This window comes from Anguilla anguilla, chromosome 6, assembly GCF_013347855.1.
Source record: "Anguilla anguilla isolate fAngAng1 chromosome 6, fAngAng1.pri, whole genome shotgun sequence".
NCBI classification, from domain to species: Eukaryota; Metazoa; Chordata; class Actinopteri; order Anguilliformes; family Anguillidae; genus Anguilla; species Anguilla anguilla.
In genome coordinates, this window is record NC_049206.1 from 48,865,119 (window position 1) to 48,881,383 (window position 16,265).

Below are 16,265 nucleotides of genomic sequence, written 5' to 3' on the forward strand. Positions count from 1 at the left end.
CAACAAGTTTCCTGAAGCGGGGCTGTGCCGCTTGCAATTGGCAGGCCTGTAAACTGCTGCCTCACTCTTCGGTCAGCTGACGATCTGCTTTTTTTGTTCTTTGAGAAAGAACCAAAACAAAACGGACATTTACTATTGCAGCATTTCTCGCTTCGAAAGCAGCGTAGCATAGAGAAGCTCCTTCCACAACCTTCTACGGTTGAACAGCCTCTATCTGTTGGCTTAGCGTGTATTCTTCCGAGAGTATTCTTTTGCAAAACCTGAATGCACTTGTGCGCTGTGATTAAGCGAGATAATTTACCTGACAGATGTCTTTGGTGCAAAATTGTGATCGCATCTTCGACTAAAACCTAAAGCGCTTTTGTCGTAAATGAGAGCTGGGAGACTGTCACTCGTACCGTTCAAACGAGACAGACAATCTCGATTGAAGATAAGAGTTGATCAACGTAGCGTTCATTATGCACAGAACAACAGAAATTTTTTGTGACTTATTTAACGACTCACTGATGCTCATTATAAATGTAGGGACTTAACACCAAGCCCGACGACCTAATGCTCAGTGCCACTGACATTTCTATACATAGTGTGCCTCTCGCGTTCACGCATAGCAATTATCACAAGGTGCCAGTTCTGTCAGCATAATTACAGATAAGTTGTTCTTCGCTGCACCCAAGGTTTGAGGTGATTGGATCCAGTGCCTGGCTAAGGAACCCTTCTGAAGAATCGGGGGCTTCTGATCTCAGACAAATTCATTTTCATACTTTAGGATCATATTTATCTTCCATATAACAGTCTCTCACAGTCCCATCTCCACCGGCAACTCCGCTTTCAGCTTTAATTGGAATCCAGCGCATTGCAAATGGTGGAAATCATTCCACGCGTGAGCTTCCCACAGGGGGCCAATTTAGGGAACCCTGTGTCTGAAGCTACAAGCTGTACTGCATAACCCGCATATCGAAGCCGGGTATCAATTTAGCCGAACGCGACGTGAAAGCCGGTGACGCACGCGCGAATGCATCCCCGGGCGCCGGCGAGCGCTGGCACCCACCTGAGAGCACATATTCCATTAGCGTCTATTAGCGAGTGCATTCGATATCCTGCATGACATCAGCCTTTCCCGTAGCTCGGCCCGCAAATCATTTACTCCTTCCTTTATATCGCTGGATGGGGCGAGGGCTCGCGAGAACGAGGAGAACGGAGACACGTACCCAGACATGTACGCACGGGCAATTAAGTGAGCTTAGCGTCACAAAAGGGTTTACTCTACACCTGTCTGTCTTTCAGCCCGACGCACTGATTCTCCTCGCACAGCCTCAGTGAGCGCTAAACCTTCAGCAACTGCATCTGCATGGAATTTCCTCCACGGAAGGGATTACCGCTGTCACTCAGAATGGATGGGGTGCGAGAGTATTTACTCCACCCCATGTCTCTCAGGGACAGGGAGGTGTCTGATATTACCATAAAGCAAACAAACAGACAAAGCCTGGCAAGTTCAGTCAAAGCCAATATGTCTGCTTATATCTAAGAGGACCACAGACACCACAGTTCTGCGTAAGCGCATATGTTTTGCCATCGGTGCCTGCTTTGTAACCTCTGAAACCTGAGGTGTAAATTGTGTGAAAGAACGTGTTTGTTCACAATTTGTCTTTTGTCATTTCAACTACAAATCAGAGTGATAATTCTGTGCTGAAGTACCGCCAGTAATATTTGCTTTTAAATTGACAGTAGCCTACACGGTTTGGTTTTAAAGCACCTTGCATTTTGCACCATGAAAACAAAGCTTGTTATCTGCGTATAATTATAAATGAGCGCTTCTGGTGGTTCTGAGGATCACCAGACAATTGAAGATAAGCGGGAAAGACTGACCGTTGTCAAAGAACAGATTATCCTGTTTGAAAAAAAAGAAAGGGGTAGCGGGTGGGGGGTTGAGGACATGGCTTAGGCCATACACAGTCCACAACATTGACAGATTCAGTCATTAATGGAGTGCCAAAACAGAGTGCATTGCTGCCCCTTTTAATACCAGACCAGTCCTGTTTGCTGTGCCAATGGCCGGCCCAGTTTACATCCACATCAATATTTCATCATCCATCTCTTAGCATATGTTCATCTTGACCTCTACAGATTGACTGGAGGGCGAGTGCGGGGGAGGGGGGGATGAGGGGCAGACAGCCCAGCCAATGGGATGACGGCAGGTCGGGCCTCAGTGTGAGTGAGTGAGTTGGAGGGAGAGACACTGAGAGAGAGAGAGAGAGAGAGAGAGAGAGAGAGAAAGGCAGAAACCACAGCTAAATGAGCAGCAGAGGCTAGTAGGAAGCCGCTGACTCAGACAGGGGCAGGTCAGCGGGTTCAGTCAGTAAATAAGTGATGGCTCAGAGCGCATTCCAAGGCTCCGCCTCACCATCCCACCCGACACCTCTCAGGGGATCCCTGCCATCTCTGGGACTGCTCTCCCCGCACTCCTCTGGCGCCTCACCCTATCAGGACCCTCCCCCTGATGAGGTGTTGCGGCTTCTTTCTTCCAGCGTGTCCATTTCAGGGGATGGGGGGGGGGGGGGGGGGGAACTTACTGTACCAACCTCTGCTCTCTCTCAAATCACCCTTTACAATATATTACATCCTAAAGGGCTGTCAAAATTATTTGCCATACATTGAGAAAATTCACCACAAGCTCCCATAGTTGGATCGGCCTATCCTCCTGGCGCATTTTTCGTAAGGGTTTTGCATTTGGGAAAATGCCATTTCCTTTGTGCAGCACCCCCTTCGGAGTAACAGTCAGCGGTGCACCGAGCAAAAATGATCGTGTGCGGCAAACGAGCTTATCCACAGAATATGCAGATATGCACACCCCCATTGCGGTGAAGAAGCTGGCCCTGGCGCCATCTGCCCCAGCTTCTGCTAATCACCTCAGCCAGATGGGTTGGCAGATCATTTGAGAGGCTGTTTTTTTCCATGCAAGGGTACGTGGGATGCTCTGCTACTGCTACCACTCACGGGTGAGGCTGGTGTAGTACCACCCCCCGCCCTCATCGCATCCTTTGTTGTTGGGGGGGGGGGGGGGGTGTTGTATCTGCATGTGCCTGTGGTAAACGCTATTGATTGGGTGCTTGTGGGCTGGCAGTGCAGTCTATAGAGAACTGGGATTACCTGAACCCTCCAATGCTGTTGCAACCTTGGAAATGCTGCATCACATAATTTGCATTAGAAATTATATTCTACAGATGCCTAATATGGAGAAATGCAAGATGACAATAAATAGACTCATTGCACCAGACTGCCCAGCGGAGGATGGGCTCCCCCTCTTTAGTTGGGTTCATCCCGAGATTGGGGAAATTTGACTCAACACCATCTCAGTGTTTCTCTTCCCACAAGGGAGTTTTTTTTTTTTTTTTAACCTCAATTGCTTAATATTTGGGGGTTGCGGCCTGGCTTTTGCTGAATTTTCATTTATTAGACAATGTTCATGTATGTTCACTGTAAAGTGTCTATGTGATAGTTTCTGTAAAAAGTGAATTGAACTTAATTCAAATGTTCATTGATTTAAACAGGTGTGCACAGCAGAACATGATCTCACTATCTCTGTTGCAGGATTCAGGATTCAATGGATTTATAGGAAACAGTCAATACCAATGATTCATAAACAAAATCACATGTAATATGCCATCTAGCCACTTGTTAGTCAACTGTGGTCTTGGTGCATCCAAACTGTGACTTGTTTTGCCCAAACACCACAATAAATCTATGTGTCCATAAAGAGATATTGATTCCACATTTCCCACATTCAATTAAAGTTTACATGGAGCTCAAGTTAACTTAATTGAAAACAAAGCAAATATGTTGGAAGTAATGGGCACAGTTGGCAACATATTTAGAGAGATTTTATCTGATACAATAGCAACTAGTCAATAAAATTACTACAGTAAAAAGAAGAGAGACTGTCCAATAATGAACAAGAAAAGCCAAGATCCAACTTTAAACCAGAGACAACAAACAACAGGTAACTGCACAAATATTTCAGCCAGTGACAGCTGTGAGAAAGCAATTCAAAGAGCTATTAAATTAAATTAAACTAGAATTCATAAACAATGACGCGTCTTATATTACGTATTATTATTTCCATATGATCTTAATGGCTCCCAGCCTGCAGTTATTTCTTTCCTTATTTTTTTCTATAGCAAGAGATGAAATATTATAAAACACAAAACAAACTCATCTGCTTTTAATGGTTTGGTTTTACAGACCATTGAAACCCTAGGTTATCCGGAATGTTCCTCAGTTGGATACATTTGTCCTCCAGAGCAAAAATATGTTTAGCACAACCTTTGGCTGACCGATTAAAAATAAAATAATTCTTAGCAGAAAGCCAGAGCAAGCCGATCAATCAAAGACAAAATATCTAGATTAAGGCTTCGATCCCCCGCCCTGGGCGTGTCGAAGTGTCCCTGAGCAAGACACCTAACCCCTAATTGCACCCAACGAGCTGATTGGTACCTTGCATGGCAGCCTTTCACCGTTGGTGTGTGCGTGTGTGTGTGAATGGGTGAATCAGAGGCATCAATTGTAAAGCGCTTTGGATAAAAGCGCTATACAAATGCAGTCCATTTACCATTTACCATGAAACATGACACGGAATGAAGCATGGCTTAAGTCACAATCTTAATCATTCGGGAATTAATTATACCTGTGGTGATTACACAATCATCATTGCATTTTGCCACAGAGAGGCAACTCGTTGACTGCGGGTCAGGGGGTGTAGACCTATAGCTCAGTTATGATTAATTTATTGACTTTTAACTACGTTTAAAAGATCACAAAGCATTGGTAAACTCGTATTACTGAAACACCCTAGTTCAGACCTGGAAAGATCAAAGGCTCAGGGAAAGTGCATCACTACTTCCACTGAAGCCACGTAGTTGTGCACTAAAGGCTAATGCCATTTTACTGATATGTTAATTCAGAAAGATCAAAAGCTTTCTGTTTGTATGACTGAACATTATGCAGTCCATCTCACTAGTCTTCAGGTCATATTCATTTATTAACAGATCATGCAAATTTATACAGGACATTTTTATAAAGGGCATATTTATGAGCTACATCTATTTGTCAATCATACAAACAAGTTCAGTCAACTAGACAAATTAACAAGCAAGTTATGATTTGCTTGAGACAAGACAACAGTCAGTAAAGCTGCATATGTACATTTTACAATGAGCAAAGGAAAAAAAAAACACATTGTAACACAATGAAAATGTTTTAATAAACAAAAGGAAATAAAATAAGTCAAGTGTACAGTTGTATATCTGTGTTCATGTACTCAGTTCTCCACTTGACAAACCAGCAAACTGGAACTAACGTGACCCCAATCGTGTCATAATGGGACCGTGCAACAACAGTGCCTGCCAATGGGCATGACCTCTGACCTCTGATGATGTGCCTCACCCTCGGGGGCCAGACGCTTCCAGACCGGCGCTGGCACTCCGGACATGCTCAGTGTGTAGGACTCTGAGGAATGGTGCCGGAGGAGAGGCGATACAGTGTGAACATCCGCAACTCCGGCGCTACCGCACTGAAACAGATGCTATGTCGCTAATGCTAATACGCTGTGGGTAATGTGGGCAGAGACCCTTATTAAATATACTGCAAAGACTTTGTCTTTTACAGTTATGTCCCCTGACTTTGAGCAATCAGAATAAAAAATAAATAAAACTGAGATCACCTTGTGATAATGTGAGTGCGCTCTAAATTTCTTCTCCTCCGCCACAATGAATTCCTTTGCTTATACACGGAAGGTCATACCCATGTCAGGTCCTCTGTTCACTTTTTCCCCCATACATAGACTTCAGTTACAGATCAAATTTTTTTCACAGTGTGGCAGTGGAAAGAAATCAACTGCTTCTTCCACCTTCTGATAAGTACTTTCCTAGTACTGACAAAGTTTCAGACCAATGAGTGATTTTTGTCCATGTTAAAATATAGATAGTTAATAATGTTTTCCCTAACACTCCTACTGTCATTACACATGTTTCTCCACACTATGCAAATAATTGGAAAATCTGTCTGTACTCAGGAAACACAATAGAGAATGCCTCTTCCTGCAGATGTAGTAGGTACAGGACAAAAAAGCACGGTAAAAACAACAGATAGAGGCAGTGTGAAGCTCTGATGCCACTCTAATACTTCCAAGTGTTTTTTGATTTTGTTCATAGAGGTAAAACAAACATTTAGATCCTTGGGGGCTTTTCCAGGTTGCCCTGAAGAAGATCCATTGGGACCTAAACCTTGTCCTTTAAACTACTCCGTGCAAATAAATCAAAACCCACTTGGGAGCAATAGAACAGTGTGAGGACTCTGTTTGCGGTTTTTACTCTTGAGCCGACCCACGGATACGCCTTTAAATAGCTTCTTGGAATTTTACTCTAAAGAAGACAGAAAATGCAAAAGCTTCACCTGTTGTAAACAAATTACACTACTTATGTGTGACACAGCATGGCAAATATGGTGAAACTATGAGACTGGTTGATGTTTCCGTTTTCCTGTTAGAACTGCTTGCAATACTACAACAGTGCACAAATAGCATTATAGCACAATATGGCACTACTGCTGCTGCATCACTTATAACTACACTCCTCTGCACCACAGCACTAGCAACCCATTGCTAGCATAACCTGCTAACAGTACAGCAACTACACAGAGGCATCACTTGTATTGACATCTTATTCAGCCGTGTTCCTGTACCACCACACTGTTCCAAGTGCTATCTGCGCAATAGCAAATCTACAGCAGGACAAATTGCACAGCGGAATTCGCAATCTGAAACAAATGCCTACAATTAACGCTATGGATTTTGCTGACTTTGAACCTAATTCAGGTGAAGTTGCTTTCAATAATTTTCTAAGCTGGCCACAGAATATGGCTTAAATATCTGATTCAGAGAGGGCATCAGAGGCTTTCCTGCCAAAGCGAATGGCTTCACAAGAGCCGACGTGGGCTTGGACAAAGTCTTGTGTCAGGTAGCGTGGGTTCGTTCCCTGAACAAAGAAGATATAACTCCGCAGATTAACCAAGCTGCGCAAGATATGCTCCATTTACTACCCCCCGTTTGTGTATGGATTCGGGGTCCGTTCCAAGGAGCATCTGGGCAGAGCGTTAAGGACACAAGCGGCTCGTCTTCAGCGCAAAGGAAGTGAGAAAAGCCGAGCCGATACCGAGAATCTACAGACGAGCCTCCCGCTCAAAGGAAATTTGCCCTCCTGCAAACAGCGCTTTCAGGGTGTTAGCACGTGGTTGCTTGTGCGGGGTCGAAAGAACATAGCTGTCGGCTACAATTTGGTAAACCATTGTGCCCCACGCTGCTCCAGCAAGAAAAGCTTTCTTTCGGTCTTTCGGGAGCTGGGTGTTGTTAAATAAGCGTCTGTCATTCTGTGCCTCCACTGGGCGTCCCAATCCCTCGTCCTGCACCCAGGACTGCCTGTTCGCTCAATTATGCAACCGTCATTACCGAAACAGCGGCTCACCGAACACTCGCAGTGGGGCTTCTTCACACCCCCGGTCTGAGAGAAGACAGTGCTGTTTGTCAAGAGTGCCAAGTCATTTATCTCCGCTATGCGAAACTCACCGATGAGTTAACACTGAAAAGGCGAGACTGCTCGCTTCTCTACGCCGCTTCAGAGATGAGAAGACTAAGGGAAAGGACAAAAGCAATGTGACCAGCAAGGTTTCTGGCAAAACGGGCACTCTTACGTGACTACAAAACCACGCTGACAGCCCAAAGTGTGACCTGAAGCCGCACCCAGACCGGGTCAAGGAAAAGGGATAACTTTAAAACAGGGTGGCGCTTTGGATTTTGTGCTTTTCCTTCGTCACTGACCGGCATTCACCTAATATATCCTCCACAGCCGTCAAAACAGACTGACTGATGTTTCCATCCGCATTTCCTTTTGGCGTGCTCACTGGCTCACAGATTCAGTCACCGCCAACAAAACACAGGGAGTTCCAAGCCGTTTCCTACCCTCAAAATGCTGAGCTGCGATGAGTGTGCACGAACCTGCAAACGCAGCAAATACATCATCACGGCGCTATCGAAATATATAAATCTAACACTTCTCCAAAACTGAGCGAAGTCTTATTTAAGGTGTGCATTGGTTCTCAAAGGTATTCGGTGAAGGCTGCCTAAGGTGAGAATCTATGTTAACAGGTGGACTGTCAAGAATTAAAAAAAATGTGGCATGAAAGATCCTACAGTTTTGCAGTTACATGCCTAATATTTTGTTCGCTTTGTTTTCCTGTACGTGTATTAACAGCATCAGACACTATGGACTTTAATTGCCCCCATAAAATCGCTGAATGACTGCCATTGGAGCACAGCAGCAGTGAGAGTCCAATAGGTAGAAAAACAGTGCAAAGGCCAGTACAGCTCAAACCCTTTCACCTTAAATAATGGTATAATATTTTTAATACTTTTTCCAGTACAAGCCCTGTTGCGGTGGGGGTGATTTTGTTGGGTCATTCAAGGTAAGACTTCTGCAAACGTGCATTTGACATATGCCTACAGAAGGTGCGGTTCAAGTTAAGTCATGCTAAAAAAAAAAAAAGACACTGCCTCCGTTGGGAACCCAATGCATTCTTCCATCAGGACAGAGCAGCTGATGATGAGACCAGTACAGTAAGTGAAAAACAAACTGACCTCTAAACAATGGCGAAAGATCAATCCAACCTCAGCTGAAAATGCAGATTAATCATTTCCGACCTAAACGCGCCTCTTCGTGCATTTGTGACTCCTAACCAGAGGTGGAGGGCTGCCCAGTAAAGTTCCCGGTCTTGTCCTGAGAATGACTGCGATCCTCAGGGCAAACGAGCAGACCGCAGGAGCTCCCTCATCGCCCCCAACCCCCCTCCCTCCTCCCGCCAGCAATGCGTTATAATAAATCTCCCCACATGTCCCTCCTCCCCGAGCGCTCAGCAGACATTACCTTATACAAGGCTGGGCCGAGCGCATTCCTCCGTCTGCTAGCCCGAGAGCGCATTTCACCCGCCCCGTCTCCCATCTCCCAGCCCCGCCCGAGCAGGGGGCCCGGTTTCAGCCTCGCCGTGTTTCTGTGTACATGATCTCACATGACTCGACAAATCCGGCTGCCGGGAGTAGGCTAAGTTGGGAGCCTCTTTCCCGGGAGGGGGAGAGGGGGGGAATGACTTTGTAGAAGGGGACCCTGGAGCTCTGCCCTCGCGCCGGCTCAGATTACCCGGTCGCCCGTCGGGCCTGACGGATCGGGCTAAAAATAAAAAGAAAGGAGCGGGGCCGGGGCGGCGGGATGAATGAACCCTGGGCCTCCTCCTCCTCCGACGACGACGACGACGACTCCCGCCGCGGCACTCCCCCCCCCCCCGGGAGGCTCGCGGCGAAGCCGTCCCTGTCGCGCAAGGCCCTCTTCTCAAAAGCGAAGATAATGGAGAGACGTGGAAGTTGGAGGAGGAAGAAGAGACAGAATGCAAGCGGGCTCTGTCCGTCTGCCCAGCAAGATGGAACTTCACCCATTCGTCCATCCATTATCTGTACCATGCACAGGGCGAGAGGCAGGAATACACCCTGGACAGTTTGTCAGACCATTGCAGATGAGGGAGCTTCTCCTGCTGTAACATAACAGCAAACAGATAGGGGGAGGGAGGGGATATCACAATAATTTGTCATAATAATTAGCTTTTAATTTGCTACTGCAGGATAAAGTCCAAGTGCATCCCAGCCAGCGTGCTGTTAGAGATCTTCTGCATACAGTAACCAGCAGCCTGGGCATGGACTTGGGAGGCAGAAATGTACAGTTAACGCAATGAGCAATGCCTTGGCAAGAAGGGCTCTTTTAAAATATCTCTTAGCTGTTTACCACATGTTTTGGTCCTTGGAGCTCTGCTCGGGTGCTCCAGCCTGCCATCTGGATCTTACCCGGGCTCTCAAGAACAGCAGCGCTGTTGCTGGGGGTAGCAAGAATCGCGCTGGCCCCTGGTAGTAGGTACAGTACACAGACGCTCTTTTTGCCCTCAGTACCAGGTCACTGTTTAATTACAGGCTGACGGAGTGAACAGCGTCTCTCTCCACAATCCGTACACACTCCCCCCTCCCCACCGAGGACGCCTGACGACAGACACTTGAGGAAGAAAACCTCAACTTCGAGCTTGTCAACCCGCAGGCATCCATAGAAATTACTGAGGAATTTGGTAGGCTGCTGTGAAAAGGCCTCAGGGGGAGGGGGGAGGCGGTAGTTGAAGGGAGAAACAGGTCATCTCGTCTGGCGGAGACTGTGAGAGGACCGTGAGCGTACGACGCCTCCGCCTCTCCCCAACAAAAGAGCGAAACGGCGAGGAGCCGATACGTGATCCGGCCGGGTTAAATATAGACCTGCTGCTGACGGGCCCAGCAGATTTTTGTGACCTACGCGCATCTCCATTTACGCTCCCGCGAAGCACGCCCCCAAAATAATGGGGCCGCCGTTTGGCTAACAACGGACTACGGTTTACGAGCCGCTCCGGGGACAGAGACCGCTGGTCTCCCCCTTACTTCAGACAATACGACCAGAGGAAACCGAAACCCACTTCGCCGGCTGTAAAAAAAAAACGACAATCTCAAACAACACCGAGCGTGCGAGAAGTAACGCGTTTCATCCTTTTTTGTATTCAGCAAAAAAACTGGATAGCCTTACTGCTCACATGGAACTTTGTGCTGAGATTGAATGGCACAAAATCTGAGAACACAACTAATGCCATTACCCAGAATTCTGACTTCCGAAGTACTGGGGAAGGAGCTTCCCTGTAACCCAACATCAACAACTGTTCACGGTTTGTGTTAGGATTCTATCTCAAGAAAAACACACGAGACAATTCTGTGCCTTGTCGTTTCAAAAAAGTGTTTATTTTCTCTTCTGTTGTGTGATGCAGTGTTTAGTGGAGCATTCAGCTGCTACTTTTTAAAATTTGCCTACACTTGTTAAAAATAGAAAATTCTTCTTTGTTTTTAATTGAAACCACATATGAATTTTTTTACAAGCTTTGAGAGATAATATCAAGACATTATGCACAGATAATCCTTGCGCAAACACCCTGCACCATTGGGCTGTTCCTATTTCAAGCACTTCATTTTTGATAAATGTAAAGAAAGATCAAGAAAGCATAAAGGAAAGAAAGAAAGGTCTGGAAATCCGCTTGTTTTTTCAAGGAATTAGCCAAGGATTTGACAGAATGGATCTGGCCTCCGAAGCACTCTCAGGCGGTGGTCTTAACAAAGTTTATTCCCCACACATGACCCAAGAGCACTGAGTCATGCAATAAAATGAGCCATTTTTCCCTTACATATGAGAAAGTGAGGGGGCCATTTTGCAGCGAGCGAAAGCAAAAGATTGATTTAAAAAATGGAAGAATTTAATATTTATTCAGTGTTTCTGATTTCTACCCCTCAGAAATGTGGGCACTGACTGTTTACCCTTCATTCCCGCAATAACAATCCATATTATAACTTCATACCTTTGTAGACACCAAATACTGAATATTTAATAGCTGCACGATTAAAATTTCATCGGTGAATTAAGCCGTTCGGGGAAACACGGCCTTTCTGACTGCACGGGCTCAGCTTTTTTCATCCCATTACAATCCTGAACATTCAGTCAAAGAAATTCCAGATGTTTAAAGGGCAGAGCTTCTCCCACTTAGAATCGTAAGTGTCCGCAGCATGCCGGGCAGTGACGGGAACAATGACCCCTTTCACTCGGTCTGCCTGCTCAGAAGAAGAGGTGCATCATGGGAACTAGACAGACGGACCGTCGTTCACGGCACACACACTGGAGGAACGCAGTTGGCGAGAGTGAAATTAAATGTCACGCAATGTCACTTTTTGCTCGGACACGTCGAGCCCCCGAGTCGCAGGCTTTCCCTTCCAAAATGGGGGCCGCGCCAAACAGGAAACGTTTACAGTTCTAAGCCGAGCGGTCGCGTCTCCCGCTCGGCAGACAGAGGAGCTCGGCTCTCAGCAGAGACAAATCCATCGGCGGCGGCGGCGGCGTGATGCATTCGCGCGGTCACCGGCGCGAACGCCGCGCGTCCATCTTTTCCCGGGGCGGCGGTGATGAACGAGGCTGCCCCGTTTCGACGCCGCCCGATGCGCCGCAAACCCTCGTGCCAAACGCACGCTGAGCGCCGGCTCTGATGGCTGCGGATTATGGTTAGAAAACATGGCCGTGGCGGCTGCCATGTGACTGCCTGAAGCTACTGGAAATCCATCTCGGGGCCGGGATGACCGAGCTGCATCACTGAACCTGTGCATACATCTTACTCCGAGGCCTTCCTACCGCATGGATGCATGCTCACATGCGCCACAATGGTATTAACTCTGGCATTAACCCTAAGAAGCAAACCCAAACTATGAGACTAATAGCACAAACAGAGGATTTCTTTGTGCTCTTAATAGCCTTCCAGTTAAGAGGGGATATTAGTCTTGACTTCAAGTACATACCCTGTATAACTGAGACTATTCACTGAAAAATTTCTCATTTTAGTATGTGCTTAGGATTCTTAGCAAATGAAGTTTAGTCTGGGGAAGTGCTTTAAATGAAAGATGAACAAAATAATCAAAGTGAAATACGTGCTTATTCATTCCTGATGGGTACACGATCTTAAATGAATGAAAATCGCCGGACAGATTTATGAAACCACAAACAAATTATAAGAAATTAACTATAATCATGTCTTCTTAAGTCTCGGTTCTACAAAACACACATTTATACACCTTTAATAGTCTGCCACCTGCAGAGGAAGTCACAAAAGGAAGCTTTATTTCCTTTGCCAAACAGTTTGTATAATCTGCAACTAATGTAGCAAGAATATTAAACTGAAAGTTAGTACACGTCTTTGGGATTCTTTAAATTAGGTCAGGATTCTGGTAAAAATGAATAGTGCCCTCACAGAAACACGTTTCACGCACCAGGTTTTCTGAATTGCAGCATGTCCTGGACCATTAGACTGAATCTCTCAATATTCAAATATCATATTACATTATGAAAAAAACTGTAAAGTTAGCCACATTGGCAGCGTTTCGCAATAGCATTAATTGATTGGCAGGTAGCATGGGATTCCCAGTCTTGTTGCTCTGTGGACAAGTCTGTGGCGCATTATCTCATTGGCTATTCTTTTAATGCAGCCACTTTCTTCTTTGTTGGTAAATGAGTACCGGGCAGTGTTAAAGCAAGTAAGTATGTTAAAGTAAGTACGTTAAAGATTGACCTGGTTTCCTGGCTTGCTCCCTTGCCACATGGTGATGTATGGTGGATGGCCCTTTCGAAGTTTCTTAAAGATCAAGAACTGGGCCAAAAGTAAAAGTGTGCTAGTATCAAGCCAGTATTTTCCAGAATTTTCTGAACGTCTTCCTTTATTACTTATGAACATTGTTTTCCTGAACTGCAACAATGTGAAGAGTTTGGGAGGGGTGGGAAGATCAGGGGAACTATGATATTCCCGACTTCAGGTGCACCACTGTATGTAAAAACTGTGCCCCAGCTGGATATGCCAAAATACATAACTTGCTCATATATAACAGCAGGTTCCACTACGCACTACACACTGATTCATCTAGTTACTTTATCCTATATTTTCAGTCAATACAAAAGAATAACAACAGAGCAAAGATGGTTTCATTAAAGGGCACGTTACATGTTACACACATTTAGAGCACGTGTCCAATGACCAACATTTCTCATGGTCACAGTGATGCCCCAAACTGATCTGATGATTCACAAACAATACAGATTTTCAGATTTTTTTTGTCGTCTTCTTAAGGTGGCTGGATGCAAAAACAATGGAACAGATAAGGTTGTGTAAAACCATTTCTGGCACGCCACAGATGAAAAAGATATATTTAATTCAATGCGAACTGAAAGCATAAACTAAATGGCTGAGACACACTGTTCGGATCACACACGCGAATCACATTGGACTGTGCCGAGCATTCATTCAATAAACAAATAATAAGACCATTAAAGACCTTTGAGGGAAGACAGTGTGGATTGTTTCCGCTCTGTTGCTGTACGTGGTTTCATATTTTAGATAAACAGGACTTAGTTGGTTTGTGGACATTTTGACATTTTTAGTGACAGACTGGTAAGCTTGAGAAAACATTTTCATACACGCATTTCAGAGGATGAGGTACCACTAGTCCAGCATAGCTTCGGTAAATTCCACGCTGTTAACCACTTTCCACTTCTGGATCCAAGACATTTAGTTATGCTCTCAGTTTGGGTAAGAGGGAATGCCAATGTACTTTAGCAATGTCAAAGGGAAATAATGTGTGTGTGTGTGTGTGTTCGAGAGACAGAGAGAGAGAGAGAGTGAGTGTGAAATTGCATGGCCTTGCAGTTTTCATTGCTAAGTTTACACAATAACTAGTGTAACTCTGTTTTGTTTTGAACTGCTCCACATGAAGATCAGTGGTTGCACCATAACGCCACTGGTAAAACTGAACAAGAAACACTGTCTGCCACTTTATTTAAAATAAAAAAACAAACATTTTATTTGTATTAACTATATTCATAACTCAAAGAGAGTTTGTTTTTCAAATGATTCACTCAAGCAGTTGCTTTTAAACTAACATCACTAACTGACCTTTCCTCCTAGATGCTCACACTTTTGCTTGGACCAAGCACTGCACCCTGAAGCACTTTCCTTTCTTCCTCTTGCTTCCTTTGTGCCTTTTCTGCGCATTCCTCCACAACAGGGCAACCGTCTCATATATATCCAACAAACTGTCTGCAATTTAGCCTGAGGCCATTTTGAAAACATCAACTTGACATAAAAGCCACAGCAACGATCACCATCTTTCGCACGTAATCACGCAGCAGACATCGCACTGCTACGCTCAACAAAGCACCTCAATTCTCTGTGCCTAACTGTGGAAACACACAACAGCCGAAACCAGAGAACTTCATTAGGGACCAATAAGAGAGAGCGGGCCAAGCGTGGTGAGAAAGGTACGAGCCACTCACGTTTCTGCGTTCCATTTCTTGATTCCTATCCGTCATGGCACCAGCGGCGGCATGCGTGTGCGGTGGCTGCTAACTGTCAGTTTGAACGGCGAGTGAGTGGAGGCACTGTACCCACAATGCGATTTGTGTGCGCGTGTCTGTGTACGTGTGTGTGCGTCTGTGTGCCTGTGTGTGTGTATTGGGGGGGGGGGGGGGGGGGGGGGTGGGGGGGTGTCAGCGTGGGCCTCAAACCAGACAGGAAGGCCCTGCCACATCATCAGAATGCAGCCTACTCATTGCTCCTGCGCACTTTCACTTCAGTGCACATCCCGGTCGTGGATTCATACCTCATACGTCGGTGCGACTGAAATAAGAACGGGTCTGTCTTAAGATGCAATTTTACATACGATAAAGAACAGGCAACCTGCCGTCACACGCTAGTTTGGACGCACCCTTCAATTTACTGACCATAGCATAAGGGCTGTGGAAGCTTACATGTTCTTTCAAATAAAATCTGCTAAATCTTTACATTTTTTGACAAAACTGCAAACAAAGGACTCATTCACAATAATGCCCCATAGTTAGACAAAGAGAATTAAGTTACTTATAAATTAAATTATAAATTATAATATAATTTATAATATAAATTATAAATGAACAATTTAATGCTAAGCACCTTCAATTCAGAAGATCTTAATAGAGGATTCTTTGCACAAAACTGCTTTGAACCTACTTATCGCCAATGTGCCAAAATGTCGAGAAATCCCTCCAAAAATACAGTTGTGTCAGCCTTACAGAAGGCGGGGAAAGTCAACGGGTCTTCTACTCTATAAGGTTATTTCCATAAACTAATTATAAATTACACTTGCATGCTCTCATAATCTTAAGAAAATGGCACAAGTACATGCCATTGACATTGGTAACGAAAGTACCAAATCATAAATATTTGCTTATGAACGTAGCTTAGACTAGGTAAATTATTTTGTGTATACGAGGATTAATAGTACTGTAATATGAGACATAAAAATAAAAATAATAAAATGAAAAACAAAATGTGGCAACCGTTTTAACAATATGATGTGAATAATACATGTGGAAAAAGTAATGCTGATTAATTATGTAAATCTGAATAATCTTTACACACTATTTCTGTGAGATAGGGAACCTATTTTAATATAATGTTATTTCAGCACTGCACACAGTCTTGCAGTAAGAACAGTTGTTCAAAATGAAAACATGAAATGGCACAGTCCTTAATTCTGTGACTCTGAAATA

The 16,265-nt window shown here is 44.9% G+C and overlaps 1 protein-coding gene across 2 annotated transcripts in view; it reads right to left on the reverse strand.

Annotated features, from left to right (window-relative positions):
- Window positions 1–16,265, reverse strand: part of bach2b (BTB and CNC homology 1, basic leucine zipper transcription factor 2b) — an 84,924-nt gene that overhangs the window by 55,683 nt on the left and 12,976 nt on the right. Inside the window, exon 1 of one of the 2 annotated variants that reach the window (XM_035423466.1) lies at window positions 15,012–15,145. The exons of the other annotated variant lie outside the window; for it this stretch is intronic. Within the exon in view, the coding sequence (XP_035279357.1) occupies window positions 15,012–15,047 (36 nt within the window). The 5' untranslated portion in view covers window positions 15,048–15,145. Of the gene's footprint in view, window positions 1–15,011; window positions 15,146–16,265 lie in introns of those variants that run through there. 2 annotated transcript variants of the gene reach the window in all.